The sequence below is a fragment of the Pagrus major genome, chromosome 20 (genome assembly GCF_040436345.1).
Source record: "Pagrus major chromosome 20, Pma_NU_1.0".
NCBI lineage: Eukaryota > Metazoa > Chordata > Actinopteri > Spariformes > Sparidae > Pagrus > Pagrus major.
The window spans coordinates 14,559,009-14,584,428 of record NC_133234.1 but is presented as its reverse complement, the minus strand read 5'-3'; the positions used below and the strand labels follow the sequence as shown (position 1 = coordinate 14,584,428).

At 40.0% G+C, this 25,420-nt stretch overlaps 3 protein-coding genes across 8 annotated transcripts; all 3 read right to left on the bottom strand.

The window, feature by feature from the left end:
• Window positions 1-164: 164 nt before the first annotated feature.
• On the bottom strand, window positions 165-11,472 carry smarcd2 (SWI/SNF related BAF chromatin remodeling complex subunit D2). 2 transcript variants are annotated; one of them, XM_073490079.1, is made up of 13 exons: window positions 10,868-11,472; window positions 9,325-9,521; window positions 7,463-7,505; window positions 7,246-7,368; window positions 5,867-5,986; window positions 5,071-5,166; window positions 3,526-3,627; window positions 3,262-3,423; window positions 2,734-2,831; window positions 2,356-2,491; window positions 2,141-2,263; window positions 1,523-1,624; window positions 165-1,420 (listed from the first exon to the last, which is right to left on the bottom strand). In XM_073490079.1, exons 1-13 carry the CDS (start codon window positions 11,018-11,020, stop codon window positions 1,367-1,369), a joined length of 1,509 nt encoding a protein of 502 aa, XP_073346180.1. In that variant the 5' UTR covers window positions 11,021-11,472; the 3' UTR covers window positions 165-1,366. The 2 variants fall into 2 exon arrangements, with proteins under 2 accessions (XP_073346180.1, XP_073346179.1); XM_073490078.1 differs by having other exon boundaries at window positions 1,274-1,420; window positions 2,356-2,494; window positions 10,868-11,114.
• A 1,170-nt stretch (window positions 11,473-12,642) lies between these two features.
• Window positions 12,643-17,334, bottom strand: atxn7l3b (ataxin 7 like 3b). 3 transcript variants are annotated; one of them, XM_073489606.1, is made up of 10 exons: window positions 17,187-17,334; window positions 16,642-16,689; window positions 16,408-16,531; window positions 16,163-16,295; window positions 15,832-16,003; window positions 15,365-15,465; window positions 15,208-15,230; window positions 15,012-15,057; window positions 14,408-14,646; window positions 13,532-13,622 (listed from the first exon to the last, which is right to left on the bottom strand). In XM_073489606.1, exons 3-9 carry the CDS (start codon window positions 16,456-16,458, stop codon window positions 14,450-14,452), a joined length of 723 nt encoding a protein of 240 aa, XP_073345707.1. In that variant the 5' UTR covers window positions 16,459-16,531; window positions 16,642-16,689; window positions 17,187-17,334; the 3' UTR covers window positions 13,532-13,622; window positions 14,408-14,449. The 3 variants fall into 3 exon arrangements, with proteins under 3 accessions (XP_073345709.1, XP_073345707.1, XP_073345708.1); XM_073489607.1 differs by lacking the exon at window positions 17,187-17,334 and adding an exon at window positions 17,001-17,174; XM_073489608.1 differs by lacking the exon at window positions 14,408-14,646 and having other exon boundaries at window positions 12,643-13,622.
• Window positions 17,335-17,956: 622 nt separating this feature from the next.
• LOC141015606 (upstream-binding factor 1-like protein 1) lies at window positions 17,957-25,356 on the bottom strand. Of its 3 annotated transcripts, none has more exons than XM_073489739.1 (16): window positions 25,016-25,356; window positions 24,674-24,879; window positions 23,662-23,739; window positions 23,100-23,255; window positions 22,177-22,241; window positions 21,991-22,069; window positions 21,770-21,816; window positions 20,667-20,808; window positions 20,492-20,533; window positions 20,350-20,409; window positions 20,140-20,201; window positions 19,447-19,636; window positions 19,301-19,348; window positions 19,118-19,210; window positions 18,875-18,937; window positions 17,957-18,792 (listed from the first exon to the last, which is right to left on the bottom strand). In XM_073489739.1, the coding sequence occupies exons 1-16, from the start codon at window positions 25,047-25,049 to the stop codon at window positions 18,724-18,726; spliced, it is 1,434 nt and encodes a 477-aa protein (XP_073345840.1). In that variant the 5' UTR covers window positions 25,050-25,356; the 3' UTR covers window positions 17,957-18,723. The 3 variants fall into 3 exon arrangements, with proteins under 3 accessions (XP_073345840.1, XP_073345839.1, XP_073345841.1); XM_073489738.1 differs by having other exon boundaries at window positions 18,627-18,792; window positions 21,770-21,819; window positions 25,016-25,145; XM_073489740.1 differs by lacking the exon at window positions 23,100-23,255 and having other exon boundaries at window positions 18,627-18,792; window positions 21,770-21,819; window positions 25,016-25,145.
• Between the last annotated feature and the right edge of the window lie 64 nt (window positions 25,357-25,420).

Below are 25,420 nucleotides of genomic sequence, written 5' to 3'. Positions count from 1 at the left end.
TGCAACTTACCATACAGCTGCAGCGGTACACGACAGTAAAGGGTGCAAAAATAGACCTTTAACCATTAACTGTAATGATAAAACCATGGGCAAAATGTTTGTTTTAAATAAAATATGTTCCTTTTTTAGAATGGGTTCCGTATTGTGAAAAAAAACAAACATCATAGGCTAAAGTATATTTATTGTTAAAAAAAAATCCTCCAAATGTATAAAAGATAAAGGCCTTTGATTGATACACAACATGCAAACATTTAACAAAGAGGCTGTACAAAAAATATTTGTACACATATTTCTCAAATTATAAGTGCCTTCATCACAAAACAAGTTTTGGCACAACGCTACCTGTTAACATGGAATGTTTTAAAGAACAATTCAGATCATTTCATGCAAAAACCCATAACAAAACAGCATTTCAATGAAACTAGAAACTGTACACAACTATTCGGTGCATTGTTTAGATGAAACACTACAACTGCATTCCTATTTTATTAATACCAGGTATGGACCCTTCAATCCAAAGAGCCCAGCACAGTTCCTTTTCCTGGCATTAAAACAATGAAGACCCCTAACCCTAACCCAATAAAAAATGAAAACAGCATGTAAACATTCAAGAAGTACAAAAAAAAGCTGCTGCATTGCCGCTGGACACAGTGGACTCTTGTCCTTGTACAAAAAAAGAAGCTAATTATTTTCCCAAAGTATAGCTTTCCTGGCAATCCTGTATTCTTACATAGTAAAGAAAGGTTTAATTTCAAATGACAAATCCATCAATATAAAAACAAACAGCACCGAAACTTGTAAAATTATTCTTTTTACAAGCTTCCATCAGTTAAGACATCTCAAGAATTCAAACATTTTGTTGAATACAACCCACACTTTCTCACTGTATTTTGAAATAAAAATATATGTATTTCTGGTGTAAAATGTTTAGATATGTATATATATTTTGGCATGAAATTACTTATACCATGCCTCCCGGTTCTTGTTTTATTGAGATGTTACCAGACATCAGGTACTGTTGCATAAGATTATGGCTTTCAACTGCAAAGGTAAACATGACGGTGAAAAACACCTCGACAGCACCAATGCTTAAAATCTTTTAAGCGTATTGTACCATAAACAAAGAAATATTGCAAAAACAAGGCAAAGATTATTGAACCGGCTCAAAATGACAAGGCAAACATATTATTAAAGACACATTAATCATCACTTTGGTCCCATATACTTTGTAGATTTTTGAATTATAATCTACGAGACAGAAAAGATATGTATCCCGCTTAGAAGCTGGTACATCATACAATGTCGGTGTCGATGGCTTTTTGAACATTTAAGCTGAAACGTTAGCTTAAGTTGGCTGTGGAATGTTTTAGGTGAGTCGGATGCCCAACACCTGCTCCAGCTCTTGTCTTCTCTGCTGCACCTGAAACAAACACAGAAAGTCAGTTGCATATTAACAAAACTACAAAACAATCTCCTTAAACTTTAACACGTGCATTGTGAAGCAGTGCGTTAGGCTCTTTACCTTGGAGTAAACGTATCTGCCCACTGCCTCTGGTACCCAGGCCCCCTGGTAGAACTCGGCCCTCCTCTCCTCCTCGGGGTTTCCTGTCACATCTGTCATCAACTGGTGGAAAAGAAATGTATCACTGAGCACGAGGAACCACAAATTCATGAATACAGAAAACCTTTTCATTCCCAAATGCCTTAATTATGTGTTACAGAGTGACTCATACATTGTTGATTTACTTTGGCAGTACTGAGACAGGGTTGATTCTTTATTGATTTAATTAGTTTGTCCAGGCATGGGAGTCTGTCCATTGAAGCAAACAATGCTGTAAAATTAGCTCACTATTGACTTTGCTTCGAAGCTCTGTTTTAATATAAGCGAAAGCAATTAAGGTCTTTGCTGGCTGTATTTCAGAGCATGTTTTTAATTAAATATTAGCACAGATATGCTGGGCAATGAATCTTCCCATGAAATAATTATCCAAAAGCAAGAAAACCGCTTACTTCTCAAATTATATGAACAAAAACCAACATCTCATAGGGTTGTCAAGTATAGGAGAAGAAAGTAAACACATAGTGTGTAAGACTGCTGGTGAAACAGGTGCAGGAAGTTAGTGGTGAATCAAAGATTTACCTTCAGATCTCTGCTTTGAGACTTGAGCCAGTCCTGGATGAAGTCCTGTGGATTATTGCTGAAGCTCAACATAAAGTCTCTCTCAGTCTTCAGCTGGTTGATGTACTCAATCGTCTCATGAATCTGCAGTGAACACAACCAGCAGAGTTTTTCACTATTTATTACCATTACACTAAAAGAGGTGCAAGCATCTGTGACCGGCTGACGGGCCTTACCTTCATCTCCAGCGCAGCGATCTCCTGTTGGTTGGTCGTGGAGGACAGGAAACTGTTCATTTGGCCCTTCAGTGGGTCGTCCACCTCCACATCGATGTCATAGCACGCCGTCTTCTTCTGATCGGTGGGATCCACACTGCTCAGGAGACAAAGACAGCAACACACTAAAGTTGGATTGTAATCAGAGAGGAAGAGATGCCCCAAATCTTAAAGATGAGGAAATAAAATCAGCCTTTGTTCGCTCATACAGTATGAATGCATTGTGGTTAAAAAGGATAGGTTGTGAGCAAAAACTGAAATCTTTCTAAATATTTGAGGAACAGACACATAACACATGTACAAACACAGAAAGAGGAACAAGGATCCACACTCCCCTACCTAATCATGTGATTGATAATGATGGGGTCAGGGTGCTGCAGCAGGCCCGCCAGTTTCATGGGAATCTCGGAGAATCTCATACGAGGACAGCCAAAGATCTGAGGAGTATTTAGTTAGAAAACAGAAGTTTCACATGCCAAAGGTCTCTCCACACACACACATCTGAGGTCCTATACAGTCAGTGCATACCTCATAAAAAATTTTAAGCTACAAATGATTAATTTGACGGTATAAATTAATAATTTAGAGAAACAAATTAGGTAGGTATATGCATGATTGTAATCCTGAAATTAATAATGCATTCCCTTAAATTACAAATCATTTTAATTCCTGTAAAAATGATAGTATTTCTCTGTCTTCTCGCTGTATGAGTTGGTTATCAAACTGCTCAAAACTGCACATTTGATATAATACAAAGACAAAGTGATTTATAAGCATTTTCTTCTTTCAGAGCAACACTTTGAAATGTATGCGTTAAGTGGTGAGCTTGCATTCAGCTGCTTGGCGTAGCCTTAAACCATCCATTACCTGTCTGAAGTATCGGTTGCAGTTGATGTACTCCTTCTCGTGACTATCCTGCAGCTTGTTGTTCTTGATGTAGAGCCAAAGGGCTTGCATGATGCTGGCCCGCGTCTGTGTGTGCACGCCCAGCAGACGAGCCAACCGAGGGTCCAGTTTGTACTGAGGAGGCTGAAGGAAAAAAATAGTATTGTATCAAAGAGAGTCATGTTTGAAAAGGTAGAGAGGTCATACAACTGTTTGCAAAATGGTGACCGAGCAAATGGGTGGTACCTGGTGATCGAGCATGAGCAGGAGGGTGCATTTAACATTCACGTCGCCGGGCCTTTTGACCTGGAAACCGTCGGTCTCCTGAGTGGTGGGCATTCTGTGCCACTGAAAGATAATAGAGAAGTAAGAAGATCAGATTTTTCTCATTTAAAGGAGTTAAGTTAGAAAAAATAAAAAGTTTAACACGTACAAACAAATGCTCTGAGACAAAACTGGTTCAGTGTAGAGATGTTGTACGATTAGTTGACTAGTTGGTTAAACGTTGCTATGCTCACTAGTCGGCACCAGGAATACAAGTCAGTTGAACTTATTACTATTGGTTTTATTAATGTACACATTTAAATAAAATATGGACATATTTTGCACTGAAATGTCTCTGTCACTGTCTTCACTGTCAAATGATTCTTTATAAAAAAAAATGCACATCTGTTTCAAATAGGTGCAACACCAGTTAACTGCTGCGTCTGAGGTATATTTATATATTTTGCTGAGCTATTGTGTTTCACCCCATGAAAATGCAATTGTAATTATCAGGTGCAATTCCTACCTAGTTTTTGTTACATTGATTATTGTTTCCAATTTAAGTTTTTATAAATCCATTTATCTTGATGACTGTTTTCGGGGTGTTACTTTTAGATTAGTCGACTAGTCTATGATTAAACTTCTTTTAAACATCAGGTAAATTAGTGGTAACGAACGTCCCTAGTTCGGTGGCAATTTTTTGAAAGCGTACCTGTGTGTTCACAGGTCTTGGGGAGTACAACTGCATATGTGAAAAAGAAGTATACAGCCTTTTGCGGCTCCAGCGGAAGCTGCCTCTAGTGATGTCACTCAGTGGCTTAGTTGCATTGTGGGTAATGTAGGCCCCAGGTTTTGAAAGCAGTCCACTGGTTGAACATTGCACTCCTATGACACTGCTGGACTCATTATGGACAATTTAATGACTTGAGATATCACCTTTTTTACTGCACACATTCTTCATTTTTTTAAAACCTGGTGCATACATTACCCACAATGCATTTCGCAACTGAATGACATCACTGGAGGCACTTTATTAGATTACATGCCGTAAAAAAAGGCTTGATACTACCTTTTTTTTTACATGTGCAACAGTACTCCCCAAGACTTGTAACACACTTAAATGTGTAAAGTTGGTGGCTGGTTCATCATTAGGTATCTATCACTAAAACTACTTGCCTTCAGTTAGTTTCTGTGTGCGAGACACTCAGTTATGTAAATTGGACTCTTGACCAATGCAAAAACCTTATTTATGTTAAACTAATATTTATAAAGGGCTGGTTTAACCCTGTATGTGGGATGAATTCAAGCATAAGTCACAGTGGGTTGGACGAAACATGGCGGGATATCTTCCAGCCTCCCCCAGGATTGGTTCCAAAAGTTTGAATGATTCCAGCTGAACCTCCCTGTCTGACCATGGCTGAGAAAAATGTTCTCAGGCTGGTGAACCAACAGCAGTCTCAGAACTTTTCGGGGTCCGTGCGCCTACAATGCGTGGTTGCATCAGATGCCTTTAAAATGATGTCATACCTCGACTAAGTGGTTGTCGGGTCCATAGAGCTCCTTATCGAGCTCGATCACCAGGCTTTTGAAGAAAGATGAGAACTTCTTCTTTTGCTTGCCAGGCTGGGGATACAAAAAGAGAGAGAGTAAGAACATTTCTATCCATCTATGTCTTCTTATTGTGCTGTGTCAGTCTGTACAGCTGCATTGTTTAGCTCTGACCACATCGGGGGTGGTGAAAGCACAAAATTGTAGACAACTAGAAAAAGCTGTCTCACCCCCGCCCTCTCCCCAGCACTGACAAAGTCTGTTTGCACAACATGACCCCCTTCACTCCTTCCCTCACATCCCTTTTCTTTTTCTGTTACTCCATGCAACACTCCTACGCATGCCTAAACCAATGAGCCGGGGGTGGGGGGGATCCAAAAAAAAGAAAAATCCTCCTTCATGTGGCCCCGGATGACACAACGATTGGAGCTGAATTGATGGAGGGAGGGGAGGCATGTCAGCTCATGGTATGTAACGGCCAGTGGTTTCAATTCCTCGTTTCAAAAGAGAACATGAGCATGTGTGAGTGTGTGTGTTTGTGTGTGTGTGTGAGTGTGTGTGTGTGTGTGGAGTTGCGGGGTGGAGTGAGGAGAGCTGTAAACACACATCTGGTTGCGTGGTCTGAGCCAAGGACACAGGCCAGCCAGAGCTGAGTGACTGGAAGTTTTCAGAAACACAATAACAGAGACTGAATTACTGGAGTCAGACCACACTGGGCTGATGGTGCAACAGAGCGAGGAGACTCAAACGTTAACTCGAGCGTTTGTTCACTTACTTCCTCCAGAAGTTTGCCCTCTACTCTGAGTTCCCACGAGGACACCTTCTCCGCCTCCTCGCCCTCAGGCTTGCTGGGGGTGTACGTGTTGGAAATGTAGATCCTGAGCTTGCGTTTTTGCTGTGTCAGAGAGATGAAGAAGCAGATATACCAGGAATTCCAGTTAAAACAAAAAAAAAAAGTAAAACCATAAAAAAAATTTGAATCTATTTGGCAAGCACATTTTAAAAATGCACTTTGTCACAGCTCCTCAACAAAACACTGAAGTCATAGAAGACTATTTAAAGTTATAATCCTTAAGATATTGATGAAATCACACTCCACTTTTAATACCATTTAAATTCTCTCTATTTAAGGTTTTATATTTTATGTGCAGCCGGGGGAGCTGGGAACTCGAACCAGCGACCCTCTGATTACTGGACGACCTACTCCAACTCCCTGAGTCCCAGCCGCCCCAACAGTCTATGGATGAGTGCTTCCCAACCCAGAAGCATGTCCATTACCAACTCTGAGGTTAAATATCCTTTGTTATAATAACATTAGCACCACAGAGGCAGGCTTGGCAGATTTTTTTCTTTGACTGAAAGTACCTAAGTGAAAATGAATACTGTACAAATATTCTCTCATTTCATACAATGACAGATAGGGATGGGAATTGAGAACCAGTCCCAAATTACAGAGCGGTTAAACACTGGGGCCTTTGCTCTGCTTCTAAACTGTGTTTGGACCCAGAGATAATAAAACAGCTACATTGATGCAAAAAGCCTGTGTAGGCCGACTTTTTACCACACAGAAAGTTCATCAGGAATCAATGAGAGAACCTTATCAATTCCCGTTCCTACTGCAAACTGAACATTTCCTACTTCTTTAAAACATGGAATGGTTTTTATTGTGAAGACATTACAGGAAACTCAATATTTTCATCAAAGAGGTTGGTGCTAACCATGATTGTTTGTCAAAAATGTTTCTAAAAACAAAAACAGCCACAGTTGGCTGTTAGATGAAGAGTTTTGACAGGCTGCACACGTCCAACTTCTCAGAAAACAACTACAGGGGATAGTGGAAAACTACTGGAAATCAGACTGCGGTTGCAATTATTTCTGACTGACTTCTTTATTAAAACAATGTGAGTTTGTTTTGCTGCACTGTAAACGGATGTGCTAGTTTGTCTTTTCATTTATTCTGAAAAAAGAAGCAGCTCAAAGGCTGTTTGCAGTTGTATTAAATGGCCCTTTGTTGTTACCTCCAGTAACCATGGGTGTGGCCAAATTAACCCGGACTGAAATCTTAAGGATTATAATATCAAATTCGTGATGAGTCAGCCTGATTCTTAAAATATCCTTTCATTAGTTGAAAATCTGAAAATCATGAAGAGATACCATAATGGGCTTCTTGATGGCTTCCTGGATCTCCATACGCTTTCGTGCGATGGTCTGATCCAGCTTCCTCTCAAAGGCCAAGAGATCCATGTAGGCCTGGGACTCTGGGACCAGGTCCCGGATCTAAAGAGCCAACAGCCGGCCATGAACATTAAGGGAATACAGCCAAGTGTAAGCAAACTGGGTCCATCTTAACTGTGATGCAAAACCTTCTTACCCTCTGTGGGAGAACCTTGTCAGCCATCTTGCGTCTTTTGGCCCTAAATCACATAGAAAAGTTAATATATACAAGATGTTTTTCAAAGTACTACATGTTCATTTGCCAAAAACAAAGGAACACACACATGAATTTCCTAGATTAAACATTAAATTCCCTAAAATATAAAAAGTCTATTGGCTACTTAATCAAACATGGACATTCTGTACTAATTACAATATTATTTCATCATGAAGAATTTGGCCTTTTAGACAGTCGTTAACTAATTTACAAGGAACTGACTGCAAACTGACATATGCAAGATTCATATAAAGACCTCATTCACCTCCTTTTACTATAAATCATTTGCAAAAACTGAGTGCGATAACAAATTCTTGGCCAGCGCTCCCCCGAATGAGCACCTCAGGCTCCCACTTATCACCGCTGCAGACTTCATAAGAACTGTTTTGTTTCTTTAATTAAATTACACAGTCCCCCCTCATTATGACTAAATTTAACTCCGAGCTCTTTCATGGTAATCTAGGAAGTTGCTTCAAGCCCTGTGCCTCACTAATCCTCCTATACTGAGAATGTTGTTATGAGATAACCCTTAAAAGACAAGAGCGTCATTGTGGAAGAGGCTGAACACGCTGCCTCACATCACGGCTCGCCACATTTATGAGCGTGGCATCACCAAGTAGTTTGAAGTCAAAAATACCAACTCGTGTGTGCTGCTTTGTAAGCAGAGGCCGGTCATGAGATACTCCGATCCTCGTGTCTGTGTGATCTGAGCTGTGCTTTTAACAGCGCAGTAAACAGACTGCTGAGAGGAAACACATCCAGAATGAAGAGTGGTGTTATACTGTTAAGAGATACAACAGGGAAAATTACCACTGAATTCATAATGAGACTACAATGGCACTGGATATAATTATGTTCATTTAGCATCTTTTAAGTAAACAAAAGTTCAAAAAAAGAAGCCTCTCTTGCTGTATGAATAAATCTGTGTTGTGATGAAGAAGGAAAAACACCCACTTTCATAATGAGAGGTTCCTTTTAAACACGACATATAAATGATTTTCATGAACCCTTCTCTGGAATCATTAAATCATAAAAATCAAGTAAATAACAGTACTATAACGATATCTAACTGTTTGTTATTTGTTTATGTCATTAAAAGTAAAAAAGAATTAGGTTTTGTGTCTCAAAATTTTAAAAAAAAGAAGCAAATGTAGGAAATGTGTGCATAAAAATTGAAAAAATTCTAAAGAATAACTCATTTTCAAGAATCACTTAATAACTGATTTAATAAATGAAATGCAGCAGATTTTTAAACATGAGGATTTCCTGCTTTTCTCTGTTTGAAATTGTCACCGTTTGAATGTAATAGTTTTGGACTGCTGTCAAATGTCACCTCGGAATATTTGGAAATTGCCATTTTTCACATATTTTCAGTCATTTTTCAAGCAAATATGTCAAACATTTGCTGGTTCCAGCTTCTCAAATGTAAGGACTTGCTGTATTTCTTTGTCATCTATGACAGTTATAGTCTTTGGGTTTTGGATTGTTGGTTAGACAAATGAAGAAACTCCAAGATGCCGTTTTGGGCTCTGGGAAATTGTGATGAGCATGTTTTCCAACTCTTTGACTTAATGATTAATCAATTTTTAGTAAAAAAAAAAAAAAAAAAATCAGCAGGTTAATTCATAATGAAAATAATCATTAGTTGAGCCCTACAGAGGTTGAACAATGAAAATAATTGTTAGCTCTTCTTGTCAGTATCTCAGGCGGTGCTATTCCCTGATTTGGCCCCAGGCTGTCTTGGTCAATCAGCCCTGGCATTATTCCTCTCACACAAACACTCTCACTTCTCTACAGTTTACCCTCGCCTGAGGCCTCCCAGCGCCTCTTGCTGCTGCTGTTGGTGCTGATGAAGGAACCGCTTCCTTGAGGCGTCCATGCCTGGAGGCCCCATGCCTGGCCGCATGGGTATATTCCCACCACCGTAAGAGGGACCAGGCAGCTGACCCCCCATTGACCCCATGGGGCCCCCCACTCTGTTGGGTGGCATCCCCGAGCGCTGGAGAAAAGAAGGTTCATAAGAATGAAGTGAAAAGACGCTCCTCAGACCTGTGGACTTCTTCCTTTCTAGTACTCACTATTATTAGATCAAACTGTGGTTTTTAAAATGAGAATGTTTGCTCTGATAAAGATTTATCCTCCCAATGCAATGTGAGTATGATATAAAAGATAACAGAAGGATAATAAGGAGGAGGGTAGAAACAGGTTTTGGAAACTATTTCTGCGATGATTAATGAATAAAAACTTTGTCTCCACAATGCATGAAGCTGTGTGCTAAGTAGGAAGGTATTGCATTCTACTGTATTTGCGTTATTACAAAAAAATATATATAATATTTTGTAAAATTATAAAAAGGCTTTTTGTTCAACCAAAAAAAAAAAACCTTCCATTGCATTCTATCGTGGGGTTGACATAAACAGTAATACTTATTGTAAAATAACAGGAAACTGTTATATTTTCTGAGATTGTTATCAGAGGCATACTTACTGTGTGTACCATAAATTATAATACTAGTCACGGTCAACAGGAGGAACAATATGTCAGGCAGGGAAAATAAATTGTGTGTACATGTGCAGCATGTTCAGAATTAAGTACAGAGGAATTCAAATATAATTTGGTAAAAATTAAATGTTTTTTAATTGTGATGTCTTATATCTAGAGTGTTTATCTTGTTTTACAGTACAGGTATAGTCTGAAATAAAGCAAATTGAATTGATTCATTAACATTTTCCACCTTAACACTGCTAGTTACTTTGCTTGGGTATAATATTTATGTGACAAACATGAGCCAACTGTAATAAGACCACATGGAGCTGCAGATGGAGGCAAAACTGGGATAACATATGCAGGCTGAGCTCTGACAGATGGTGGTGATGATAAACTTACTTTTGTTTTCAGGGTAACTGACAGGGCGGTGAGGGCAGCCACGTGATTTCACTTCCACACATGCACTAAACATTATTCTATGAGCTTCACTAAATTCAATTAAACATCCAAATATTTATAAAAAGGTAGCCTACATAGTGATGAATCACAATATAGGGCATTATTAATAATGTTACCCTCGATTAATTTCCTACCTTTTTCAAATGCGGAAGTACTGCCCACACCTTGACATGTTCAGAATAAAAAGAGCTTTAAGGTTATTCTCACTTTGATATCTGTCATGTGACTGTCTTCAGCTAAATACTGCTGTTTATAAAAAGGCTTTAAGATGATCCAAAGTTTAACATAAACTTGAAGAAGCCACAGTAAAGTTAGATTCACTCAGACAGCGTTGACCTCACCTTTCACTCAGTGACAGGTTTCCACGTTTAACAGAGAGAAATGAAGCAGAAAACCAACCTGTGGGTACTGGGGAGCGTTGTTCATGCTGCGGGAGTACCCCCCCGGAGGTTGAGACATGCCTGGGATCCTCATGCCCGGAGAATGCCCAACACTCATGGGGTGCACGTTCGGATTCATCGGCGGACCCGTGAAGCTTCCCCTTGATGCCATCTTCAAGATCCACAAGTTGTTAAAAGTGACAGAAACTTCAACCGGAGTTCGGAGTTCCGACCACAAGTCTGGAAAGCTACTGAATGAACGTCACTGGCGCAAAGTGTGGAAGAAGCGGCTAGCTGGCGAGCGGCAGATAGTTTGAGTGAGGTGGGCTCAGGTTTGACAGCAGGCACACTGTCAACAAAAAGCTAGCTAATGTTAGCTCGTTTCCTCTCCGTTCAAGTTCCGGGATTTGCTTCTGCCTACAACTGCTCGGTTTGTTTTGGACAGCGACTGGTGGCTGTCGTTCGTCAGCCCCTCCTCTTGTTCTCGAGTCTTAGCATCGCCAACTACAAGCTAATTAACTGTGACGCTAATGAAAAAACATGATAACGCCCGACTTGCGACAAACCGAGAGTCTGGAGCGGCAGCGAGTCTTCTTCTAACTGCCTCCACACACAATGCAAGATGTTGCCTTCGAGGGTGTCGGAAATTTTTATGTAACAATATTCGTCGCACATTAACGATTAATTTAACACATTACAATGATGCTTTTCCTGAAATTACGTTTTTTTTAGTTTTGTATTTCATTAAACCCTGGTCCTAAGACTTGACATTCAAGCTCATTTTCCTCCTTTTGCCATATGTGTCACTACATCCTGTAATTAGTAACACAATACCAGTTGAATGTATAGAAATGTGCTGACCTCAAAGCATCCCTTGATCAAAGTGTTTAGCAAAAAACACAAAGAAACTAATGTTAATTCTCCCTTACAAGCAAAACTGTAGCATTCAAAATCCAACGTGGACTTCTAACTTATTAATCACATGATTAGGTTATCAATACTGGGAACCACTTGTTTTTATCTTTAACGATGCATAGTATTTGGTAAACTCATCAATGTTTTTAATGTGAAATCTTAGTCTGAAAAAAATTATTGTAATTACAGCTGTCAAATGAATGTAGTGGAGCATGAAGCATAACATTTAAATACCATAGTAAAAGTAACTGTACTTCGGCCCATTTTCAGTAAATGAACTTCTTTCCATCGTTAGTTCTCAACCTTTTTAATCTGATAATCTGGGATTTTTAACTCAAAACTAGCTATTTTTCTGGTTTTCATCTTTTTTTTTTCTTCAACTGGTGTAAAAGAGCTTACACACACACACACACCACACACACACCAGAGCATCAACTTGATTTTTCTTGTCCAAGACAGGGTTTTTGTTTTCTCAAATTCTTAATACTTAACACTGCCCTCATTATATATTATATGATAACTGACACATGCAGCCATGTCAGAGCTCAGATGACGGGGTATAGGAGTAGCAAATGAAGGCAGCATAAGTGTCATCTCTGAGTACCCCAGGCAGGACGCTTTGATAAAAACTATGTTGTTTGCGTCTCTTAATTTCCTGAGAATAAGATCTACCGCAGCACATTACTGATAAGAAAAACATTTGCAAGGAAATGTTTTTCTCATTATTAGACTATTCAAAGCTGAATCATCTCCACCCCTCTTCATCTGATCAACAGCCTCCCCTGTTGGTCATTTGGTTTTTCCTCGCAGGTACTTGAGAGTTGTTCCTTTGTCTCCGATCAAAATCCCCAAAAGTTCCAGGCAAACACGAGGCACAACGACAGGTAACAAATCATTTATTATGCTAGACAGATGAAACAAACTGAGCCATGATAGCAGCAATTCAACTATTGGAATATTTACACTATCACTTCACACCAAGGATATATGTAACCCTTTACAATGTAAACACATGATACAAAGACATTTTTGAATGCTAGAAAACAAGCCGATCTATCCACCAAAAATGAAACAAAACAAACCTGCTTTCTGCAGCAAATACCTGCTTGTACAATTGACTGAACATTTTTAAAACAAGTTTCCACAGGTGAATGACAAACTTCTCTCTCTCACACACACATACACACACACACACACTGTTATTGTAATTCAACTGGAGAACTATGAGCCTGACAGTGAATGTGAAAATAAAAAGACAAACCATTAGTAATGATTGTCTTTGACATTATTATTTTTTTTTCCAAAGAATGAGATTTTTAAAAGGTGAGGAAATATAAGTACACCTAATGGCTAATCATTTCTGTATCTTAAAGAAACAACATACTGTACGTGCACACTTTCACTCTTCACACAGCTGCCTCTGCTCAGCCAGAATCGAACTCTGTGCAGTGAAATCGTATACGGTGATATTCATTATTTTGGACTCCAGCAAAAAACTTCTGAAACAAAATGAATCACACAAAAAGGAAAATAAAATGAGTGTTGGTACGATGATTTTGTGAAAGAAAAAAAAACAAACTGTCAAGTATACAGTGGGAGGTCTGGACTGCTTCTGCAGAGCAGCAAAACGCCATAAATGTCACCTATAACATCGACGTCCATTGATTTCACAACATAAACAACCAGGGGTGAAGTGTTATTGGTCTTCCCGTGTGTGTGCCTATCTGTGTGTGCGTGCACACAGGATGGTAGGAGAATGTGTGTTTGTGGCTGAGTGTGTTATTGAGGGAATGCCTCGTCTTTCATCAGCATGCGCGGGCTTTCCTGGTTGTCCATGCGACGTCTGGGACCCATCATGTCTGTGGGAATAAAGAGGACACTGGATGTCAGAGATTTACTTCGCCAGAGTACTTAATTTGTTTCATCATATCTCTAATCAATGTATGGCATAAGGGAGTGGATGGATATTTAAGTCTTCAAGAGACTTGGATTATGCCAGTCAGGCTGGATGGAGCCATATTTTGTTTTCTTTTCAGTTGTTTCTTAGCGTTTTAAGTCCCTTTCTACTTCAGGTGTTTAGAAGAATACTGCGACGCTGTTTTGTTGTGAAGCTCCAGAAATGTTTTGTGTTTCACTCGACTTTCCATCCGCATGGGGGTGAGTAGATAATGACTCAGATTTCATTTTTGGGTGACCTTATCCTTTAATGTATTAACTGTATTGTAAGTGTAGTAAAAAGTATGTAAGTATGTAAGTGTCATAAAAAAAACTAATAATATAATAACATCCTGCTTATGTTCTAATGTAAACTTTTCTTATATCACAACCTAGAGCTTGTAGACTTAAGCAGCACACTGATGTTAGGTTTTTAGGATTTCTGACTATTTTAATTTGGATTTTTCAAAAGTCTTCCATCCTGTTTGTGCACTTTAGCATACATAACGTTAATACAAGCACGAAAGGATCAAAAATCAGGAATATTTTTGAGATGTTCTAATACTAATGACTGTTTTCTTAAAACTGAACAGTGACAAGTATTTAAAGTACACACAGTACAAACTGAAGAGAAGACATCAAGACGTTTAAAGGTGCAGTGTGTAGAATTTAGGGTTCTCTATTGGCAGACATGTTACATAATACTCACAGAGAGCGGGTCCTCTTTCACAGAGTCCGCCATGTTGCACCATCATGTGTTTACAGTAGTTTTTCTTTTTTTGTGTGGCAACTGTAGGGTAGGGTGAGAGGTTGGGTAGTCTTGCACAGCCTGACCCGTCTCCACAGAAAGATCGGGTTGCACAGAAATGCTCTGGCTCGCTTGTATTTCTTTGAACCAATCACAATCATCTTGGGCGGCGCAAAGCCCAGGATGCTGTAACAGTGCCCCTGCAAAAATAGTGTCAGGGGGAAAATTGTTTTGGTGGAGTATTTGAATGTGTGGTGGAGGTGAGGCCTGGAGTTAAAATGACTGAATCCCCACACAGCTGCTAGCTTGTTCATACCGTTAGCAACCAGGTTAGTGTTAGCTTAACTTTACATTTTTAGCGTGTAGGTTGCTGTTTCCAGAAGCGAAGGGCATTTTGAAAACACTAACATGCAGTTAGCAGAAGGGAGGAGAACGGCTGGCTTATACTAACAGTCTACATCCGATAAGTCAGACTAGTTTAGGGGTATTCAGTTGGTTGCCATCTACAACCTCGCTGCGAGGTTGATCCTTCACACTGGAGCTTTAAGCACTCATTTCCACTTACTGTTCTTATGCTTGAATGATTTGGATCTTCTGGGTGAGTTTGGATTCTGAGGTGGAAAAAGAAAATATATTTTGAGTTAAGTGGACAGATCAGACAAAAACCAGGGTAATAAGTGATGGGGATAATGAAACTGTTTAATGCTCCCCGAGATTGTTATAATAATCGTTGGAGTTTGTGAAATGAAAACATAAAGTACCTTATCAGATTTCCTTTTCTTGGCTGTAAAAGAAAGACATAAAGTTTCAGATTACATTAATTTCATTAATGTTAAACTTCATTTGATCACGCTGAATAATCAGTGTCACTACAAAGAGGTAAAAAAAAAAAAAAAAAAAGCAGCATCACTACATCACCTTTCTTTTCTGCCCCGTAAGACCAGTCATTATCATTGACGTCGTCGTTATCCTCTTGGTCACTCTCTGACTTGTTGTTGGTGTTGTTACCGGTGACTATTCTGTATAAGAGGGAAGAATAAGGCATGACACACACGCACAATGACTCAGCATTACTCACTGCAAATAACAGTTTGATTATAAAACAAATGCATTCTGACCTCAGATTGTTTTTCACGTTTTGTAACATTTATTTTGTGGAAAATGTGGGAAGGGATCATAGCGTCTGCAGTATATATAGCTAGAGAGTGTGATTACACCTCCACAGCACGGACACTGTATATGTGCACTATAATCTTAGTCCCATGATGCATTTTTATGATCTTACAGGACAAAGAAAGAGTCCAAATCCAATTTAGTGAAGCAAATTTGCTTTGAGCTTAAATTGCTTTAGGGATTTGTCGGAGTTAGCTGTTTTCCTCTCATACCTGCGGTTGGCTATGCGGCTGCTGTTGCGACCCATCCCCAGGCATTTCTCCAGGTGAGGGGCAAAGCGTGACGCAGCAATGCTTCGGCTGCAGTTGGGACACACACACTCCTTGTTTTTCCACTGGTTGTACACCTGGCCAAACACATCCAAGCCTGGCTGGTCCACAATTTCTGGAAATGACAGGGAACAGTTAGGGAGTCTTGGTTTACAGAGATTGTATTGCCTGGATGTGCCATTCTCTATTATCTAGAGTCATTAAACAGACAGAAAATCTGATTTGACACCACCCTGAGGTAATGAAGTGTTGGCTGAAAAGACCTAGTGCTCACCAAAGTCCCTCATGCTTTCTTGGTCCGTGTCATCCAGGAAAAAATAGCCCTGCTTGACGGCCCGGTGGACCTCGAAGCAAAGACCCAGGCATGCATCCTCCACCAGGTCAGACAGGATGTCCTGAGCTAGGCCCTGGCAGGGAAGGGAAGGGAAGGGAAGGGGAAACAAGCAAGACAGTCAGCCCCTCTGTCTGCAGATACAACATACACTCCCAAAGCCATTTGTACTGTTACCATCCTGTTACCTCCAGCTTGCTGTTGTCCAGGCTGGACATTGAAACCTCCTCCATTTTCATTTGCCAGAACTACCAGATGAGCCGACACTGCTGTGGTCATGCTGTAGCGCAGCAAGCATCGGCCAAAACAGGGCTGCAGCAGGAGGGAAGCACACAGTTAACCAAACAGTCCCGTTTTAACCAAATGAATGTAAATCTGCGGCGGACACTTGACGCCTCTTTGAACGTGATGCAGCTACTCACAACTGCACGTTGAACACTGCCGGGGGAGACACTTCCCACGTTTATAACCTGCGAATAACACCAAACACAAGAGCATGGCGTTAGTGTTTAAAAAGAGCAGCCTGCCGGTCCGAGCTTCGCTGTCTAATGAGAGTAGCTTAGCCAAAAGCTTGGTGAAGAAAACAAAGAGCGTGGCTATGAATAGGCTGGAGGAACTGAACATGCCAGGAGGTTACAAGAGAGGCGGTATCCTCCTCACCAGACCTCCAGGTTAGCCACGGCTAAAGCTAAGAGCTAAACATGTCAAATGTAGAGGCTAGGTTGAGTCAATACCGACAATGTTAACGCATTTGTAGGTGACTGAGTGGTTGAATTATTACATTTGACTACAGCGAGGCTCGTCCGCGAACCCAACACCGCTGCTGCACTGCGGCTGTTCGCCTCTCAACCCCTCGTACGAACCCCGAAGACGACAAAAAAACACCCCCGTGTCCAGATTATACAACCAATCCACGAGAAACGCCGCAATCACGGCCAGGGAAATCGCTTTAATTGTGTTTATTTACCTATTTCGGCAGGCATCCATCTTTACATCACAGAGATCAGACAGGAGCAATCGATCGACGCACCGAGTTTCCACCGAGCGCTTCCTTTGCAGCAGTGCCGGGGCTTCTTGTCTCAGTCAGCTCCAGCAGTGTTTCACCCGGGACAGCATGTGACTGCGTGTTACCCCCCTCCACCCCCGTGCAATCAGGGGTTAAATCGGCCTTTTGTTTGGCTTTGAAGTATCATTATAAACCAGAGTATTTGTTTAAGAAATGCCTGGTGTGGTAAGTATGGAAGCCCGATTCAGACAAAAAAAAAAAGGGATAAGAAAAACATAGTGAGTAATAATTATGAGATTAAAAGAAATATATGATAAAAAAAAAAAGTCAATGGTGAAATGTAAAGTTATAATTATGAGATCAAAGTTGAAATTACAAAACAAAAGTCATTATGATAACAAGATGTGATAGATTTCATAGATTCAACTTCTCAGTTTTTAATCATATAATTCAAACTTTGTATCCCACAATTATTTATTATATCATCATTTTGTTTTTTTCATATCACAATTACCATTTTTTCAATTCCAAGTGTTATATCGTAGGCAGCTGGACTCTGTAGGGACACTCCCACACAGGGTTTAAAGTCTGCAACCCCCCCCCCAGTTAGTCTGAACTGAAGAAGCCTCTTGGATGAGAGGTGAAACATCTTCAAGAAACTGAAACAAATCCAGTTTCGGGTTTGCATACCTTTGTTCCTTGTGCACAAGACAACACAAATTGCAGAATCGCATCTTTAAATAACAGCTTTATTAGAAAGGTCTCTTATTTCTGGGATTTACCAATAAAATGTACAACGGTTGGAGACAACTAAAAAATAGATATATTCTGTAGTTTTTCTTCTAAATTAAAACAATTAAAAAAAAGGCAGTTGGTAAAACACATGATTTTATGACTCAACATTCATTAAATCAGTGAACTGGTCGTGCTGCTTTCTGTAACTTGGCAAGTAAATGCTGTCACAAGTAAAAGGAAATAGATCAGATGGGTAATACAGTATTTTTGCAGTCTCTATTCACAAGGATGACTTATAGATGTCCTCAGATGCATTAGATTGTGTTAAGGGCCACATTAATCTGTTTGGGGGGCCCTAGTAACACCACACTTATATGTGCAATAGAAACATTATTCCAGTGGCACATAATAAAATAGACCCAGTTTTGCTGTGTCATAATTTGAATGATAACGCAGCATTTAAACATAATGAAAATCTTATCACAGGATTTTAAAAATTTAGATTTTTAAATTAAGGTTCCCTGAAAATCTATTCCTCAATTAGCCTCTTATTATAAGTGATGGACACACAATTCTCAGTCAAAGTTTCAACAGTTTTTAAACTCTTCCCTAACTTATTTCCACACAGCAGGTAACATGGGGCTTTGGTGCCATCGGAGTGATTGTCCATCATCTCAAATCCAGAATCCAGCTCTGAACTTGATGTGTGTATGTGTGTGTGTGTGTGTGTGTGTGTCGCTACTGCTGTCCGTCTCATCACCATCTAATAGACATCAAACATGGCGACATCCTCTTCGTCATCGTCTTCTTCCTCCTCCTCCTCCTCCTCCACCTGTGGACCAACAGTTGACATTTAAAACTGCTTGGTGCATAGTTGCAGAAGTACAAAGAAAAATATGTTTTAGTATTCAAACCTCTTTCAAGTTGTTCTCTGGTTCATCACAGTCGCTGTCCTCCATTTCTTCATCTTCTGAATCCTGTGTGCCATAACATTACATGTGGGCTGAAAATAAGGCTTTTAACCCCTCGTACAGCATGTACAGTATTTTCTTTTTTCATTCAATGCATCATGAATAGTAGTACTCATCACATCATAAATGTATGTGTAAGATGACTGTATTGTATTGTGTGCTTGCTGTATGAACACTTCAACTTACTGAGGGTCTGTGCACGATTTGCACGATTTGCACGGTTTCTTTTCTTTCTAAAGTTCTCCTTCTCAGTTGTTTGGGATTCAGATATTGACGTTTCTGCAAACATAAGTATATTATGAATTTGAGAAGGAAAAAAAGGTTAAAGGAAGAAACAAAGGGGAACTTGAATGTTTTGCAAATGCTTACACTGGGGTTACTGCGCCAGTAGTCGTGCTGCTCCTCTGCCGTCAATGTCTGAAGAATGTAAAATGTGATTGATTTTAAAGACCTTCCAGTTTCAGGTTAAAATGGCGTAGAGTAAAAAAAACATGAGTAGAAGAGGATTCTTATACCTTCAGCCACTTTTGCAGCTTCTTTGTGTATTTTATTAGTTTTTCATTTACTTTGTCTTTGTAGCGTAACTTCTCCTGGTTGGAGAGCTCCTTCCACATTTGGTTGACCCTTCTGAAGCGCTCCCTTGCGTTTGGGAATTTCTCCCTCATAAGTTGCATCTGATCTTGACAGAAAATTACATTACCAGATCTGCGAGTAAAGAAAAAGTTCAGTCAGCAGTTGCTTCAGATAGACAACTGAGGATTTGATGTGGTGCAAGTTTTTTTAGGCCCCCAACAAACAATGACTATCATTACCAGTTCATTTTTAAGTCGAAAAAAACAAAAGTGAAATATGCTCATCACGATTTCCCAGAGCCTAAAGTGATGTCTTCGAAGTGCTTCTCTTTTTCAAACCAACCGTCCAAAACCCAAAGACTGTTTGACATTTTCACTTGAAAAATGACTGAAATTTATCAAAATAGTTGGCAGTTATTGTTCTTTCAATCAACTTATCGATTATTGGACTCTAAAGTTTTTAATTAAAGTACAACTCTGTCAATTTCACACATTAAAGTGTGTTTACAGGTCTTGAGGAGTATGCAGTAGTTCTTACCAAGACCTGTGAACAAACTTCAATATGTAAAATTGGTGGAGTTGCCCTTTAATCCTGGGTCTAGTGAAGGCACAAATGTTGTGCGATGTCTTGCTCACCGAGATGGCATCTTGGGCTCTCCTGGAAGTCGCTTTATAACCTGCCTCTCTCTTTTAATGACCTGCATATTGATGACAAAAATGATTTTTCAAAGAGCAGATCAATAAGCTGCTGTTAATATTAGGCACAGTGAAAAAGAGACAGAGAAAATAAAGAAGTGAGAGCTGGAAATGTGAGCAAATAGTTCCCCAAATGTGTTACTTTCTCACCTTAGGGGCTTTGATGCCATGTTCGTTTAGAATTTTCTTCTGCTCCTCCTCATTGAAAGTCTGAGGAACATAAACACCTTCGTCATACAAAGTCTGTCAGCATCAGCTCAATGCTGCACCTACAGTCTTATAACGTACTCACCATTAGATATTCATTCAGCTCTTTCGTGTACTGCTTCTGCAACTGAAAGAAATAATCAGTGTTAATTTGGATTCCAATGATTTTTACTGTAACCCCACATGATGATCTTGATTTCAGGTGGTAATTTGTAGCGTTGTCTTTATAAAAGTGTGTGTCTGTGTGTGTGCGCCATTACCTCAGCATGCCGTATGCTGTACTCGTCCTTCTCTCTCTTAGTCAAACCTTTCCACCGTTGAGCCCACACACTCATGTAAGTACGATTCGAGAGGCCAACCATCGACGGCAATTGCTCTCGGCAAAATAGGCTATAGCCGTTGCTAAAGAAAGACATAGACACACACTCAGCTGCCAGTGAATTAACTGCTTGCTTGGTTTAGTTCATTGTAAGGTTGTCCCGGATACCATTTTTGGAGGAATTTCCACAAAATATCCCAGCTTGAACATTGGGGATGGGGGCACAACACAACCTGTCAAACTTGCAGTCATTATTTACCTTCAGCATATACTTTGCTATTATTGTAATTATGAGTCTAATGAGAGATGTGGACAAAAAGGAGACATCAGCTACTGTCCCCGCCTCCAAAGTCTGAAAGGTCAAGGTGGCAAGTGACCAAGTGTTGAGCAGTTGGGAGCGTGGAGGTTCGAGCTCGTGCTCATCACATCTCATTCTCACAGGACCGCATTTGTGTACGAGGAGCAGAAATGCTCCCGTGCTGCTGGGAAGTAGCAGGGTACCGTTTTTGGGGCTAATAAATTGCATGGTCTTAGAGAGACCCAATCCAGCATTTTCGATGGTATCTGAGCAACCCTAGTGGTCGAAGCTTCGGAGCATGTGAGTCAGCCCTAGTTCATGTATCTGAAGCTAAATCATAAAAAGTGCAGATAGACTATTTAAGTCCATAGTAAGGCTTCCTGCGGCTTTTATATCGCTCGTCATGGTAGAAACTAAAAAGAAAAGTTACAGTAACGTCTTTGCCAAACTTAAAAGATGAAAATGGAGATCTAAATTCAAGTTTTTAAAGCATCACCACCTACTGACCCTCTGAACTGGTGGCAGAAACAATTATTCTTCATCATCTTAGATGAACTTTCACAATAAAAGCTTAATCAAAAAAAAAAAGAATTGGCACCTCATGACATGATTCTACAGTGAGTAAATATGATAAAAGCAGTCAAACAGATACAAGCAGCTGAAACAATCAAACATGAAACAAATGAAAAAATGTAAACTCCAATCACTTTTGCTGTAGTGTGTGTGTGTGTGTGTGTGTGGCTTACCTAGGAGGCTTGGGGGGCAGGCCTTCTGCAGCTTGAGGCTGTTCACCCTGCTTTACAGAAGTCACACATCAATTTTTCTGAACCTTGCCAGCTGTTAAATGTGCCCTTTAAAAGATCTCCTCTTATATGAACTACATTAAATCACATTATTATTATATTAATTGGTGTTCAGCTAAAAAAGAAGGAACAGTTCATGATCAGGACTGGCTGATGTGACTTACATGTGGGGTGACTGCAGAGACTCTCTTCCTCTTCCGGGGGGTGCTCTTCTCTTGTTTGACTAGTACAGGATGTCGTTTTCTGAAAAAGAAAAAAAATTTGCTTGAATTTTTTCAAAAAAATCCAACACATGAACTGGGAGACCCTGGGTGAATTGGTACGGAATGACCCATTTATGAATTTACTACCTGAACGCCTTCGTCTTTCTTTTGTGTTCTCCACTTGCAAGATGGTATTTCTCCACATATCGAGCCTGGAAAAAGCCAGTAATTAACCATTTAAAATTTGACGCCTTGGGCACAACAAAATGAATTGATGTGAATGGATAAGCCGGCGGCGCGGAGCGGGGGCGTGTCTGTGCAATGGTGCTCACAGTCTGTTAACTAAACAGGTCCTTCACTCAACAAAATAAAGAGAAATGTCCCACAAAGCAACGTTACAGGACCAAACAACAGTAACGTAGTAACTGGTCGTGTCTTTGGCAACCTATGTGAGGGAAAAAATACTACAGTTATTCGTGCAGTGTCTGTCCTCCTGTCTGTCCTACTGACTCTTCGTCTGTCCCCGGCAAAAACTTTAACTCACCAAGTGTTTGTCTCCTTCACTATTGTGTTGTTGTAGGTACTGTCTTGAAAAAAATCCCTGTGACGGTCAGCCCTCCCGACCCAGACTTCAGTGAACTTTCCCCCAGAAAACAGCATCCCTCCCCGCAACTGACAGAGTCAGACAGGGTCCTGTTTACCGATGCCGATTATGTAATTATGTAATTTAGAGCGAAAAACGTAACTTTGGTATGCATGGTGGGTCAGGATCTCAATCACAACACATTATAAAAGCATCCATATGATTATAAACAGTCAGCGGGTACATGTTTAGATTAACAGCTGGACACCGGGGGAAACACGTTGAAAAAAAACAAACAGACGTCAACATCTATGACGTGTACGGTCACGTCTCTTTTGGATCCATAGCGCTGTATGAATTGACACACTGGTGCGGCTTTACGCCGGAGCTGCTTGGTTCTGTGTGAACCAACAAAGGCGGAGAATTGGCGAACCTCCGCTGCGGAGATAATGCAGAGTCTCTGTGTGAAAAGGGCTACTGACTGTACCTTCTCCTCATCTGGGAGCAACCGGTACGCCTCGGTCATTAACTTGAAAAGCTCTCGGCTTGTCATCTTCGGGTGCTGCTCTTTAAACTTGGCCCGGTTCTCCTCATAAAAGATGGCAGTTGGAGGTCGAGGTTTCTTTGGGAAATCTGGGTGGCTCTGCAGAAAAACCTGTCAGTCAGCAATTTACCTAGATCGCCATCTTTGTGGTGCAGGTGATAGCCCCACAGAGTGCATTAATGATCAACAAAGCAACACTCTTCATAATGCTCTGCGACTGACCAGCAACACAATTAGCTGTGGACTGTTTCAGGTCTGATCAGTTGTTGTTTTGCTGGAGATTTGTGGTGGTAGACACAGTGAACGACATGATCTTTAAAATGTGATTTATTTATTAATTTTGCATCATTCATTTTCACTGAAAAACCTTTTAAAATCATGTTTTCTTACATCTGGAGAAAAAAAGTAATTTCGCCATTATTTCAAGTAATTATTCATCCCTTGCAGACAGCAATTTTGCACCAACAACATGAAGATGTCTAAAGGTTCTTTGTGCTGTGCTTACCTTCTTGTTCAGGACAGGATTAGCAATGGCTTCTTCAGCTTCATCGATGAGCTCTGCGAGGGTCCGCATCCTGCGCATCTGAGCCAGAACAACAAGGAGATTTCACTAAACTAGGAATAAGGAATATTTTGAAATGGTAAAGTTGTAGTTTCTTGTGTTTCTTCTTCATGGAAGAAAATAAGAAAATCTTTCAATTTGAAAAATCTGCCGATCTTTCCCATTGAAAAAAAACTTCCCCTTAACCTGTGGATCCAGAGTATGGATTGGAAGTGGAAAGGAAAAAATCCCCTTCAGTGATCAATAAAATACATTATATCAAAATAATTGAATCCCCTTCAGCTGTTTCTGCAATCGTAGAAGTAACATCCTGCTAACACTAACAGCCAATAATACTAGGGCAAGAACAATTATCGGTCTGGCCGTTTATCAGGGCCGACATTCAGCATTTTACCAATTATTGGTATCTGTCTGTTTTTGTGTCTGGTTGCTGATAAAACTAATTATTTTGAAAAGTGCTGCTTTGGTTCTGATGCAGCATCACTTCTCTGTCTGTAGTCACCATTTTGTTGTCTCACCCAATGTCCCACCCATAACACTATCTGATTGGTTAGTCCTTGATTACACATAATTACTATCAGCCTTGTAAAAAAAAAACATATCAGTTGATCTCTAACTAATACCAACATGCAAATAATGCTTTTATTTGAGAATTCTTGATTTAAGTTTGCTTTGTGACAAGAGAATACTTCACTATGTCAAAATTCACTTCAGCTCAGACCGTCAAATCTGAATTCAGGCACCAGAATGGTAATAAACAGCGTACTGGTACCAAATGAAAAGTGATGCATGATGTTGCAGTTAACTGTTTTAAAAACAAATGTATGAAAAACAGCAGCTGACTTTAAAATTTGAACATTTTCTATGATAACTGGGCAGCTCCATCTGCTAAAGTATATCATGCCATATGATTAAAAAGGTGAAACTGTTTTGAAGAGTTAAAGTTGTTAATCACCTTCTGCAAAATCTCTCCCCACTTTTCTTGGCATGCTTCAGGAGAAAAAGGGAGGAAAGCCACCTTTTCCCAGTCCATAGCTTTCAATCCTGTGATGTAGGCGTCACTTCTGTATTCATCTGGGTAGCTTGTTTTCATTGCAGTGAGAAGCTTCTGGAGGTTTACCTTGGTCCAGTCTGTAGACTCATCTAGGTCTGTGGACTCATCTGGGTTTACAGATTGGGTGTAAGGACAGGAAAGACATCCCAGTTACCTTTTCAGTAATTCGTGTGATTTAAGACATGAGTTTAATTTAAAACAAAAACTAATAATGTGTTGTAGTGTTGATTGAACTGTACCCACCAGATTCTCCAGGCTCTGAACTACTTCCACTCATTATTCAGATAAAACGTGTCTCCTCTCGTGAGAACTATGCTAGAAGCAAAACTGGCAGAACTTCAGGACTCACGAGAGACTCTCGGAAACTCAACATTAGCTAGTTAGCTAGCTTATTTAGCTTGTTTATAGTTTATTTGCCAACACATAAACAAAGACCTAGCTATATTTAACCTAACGCTTTATTTATCATCTCCCGTATTTAACATTACATTCATTAGCAGAACAAAAAAAGCCACAAAACACGCTGAGTTTTTAGCTGACAACATGCAAACAGCTCCCTCCAGTGCGCCATGTGTGGTGGGCGGGTGATTGCTGAGAGAGCAACCAATCATGAACGAGAAAATACCAGCGTCATCCAAAACAGACAGA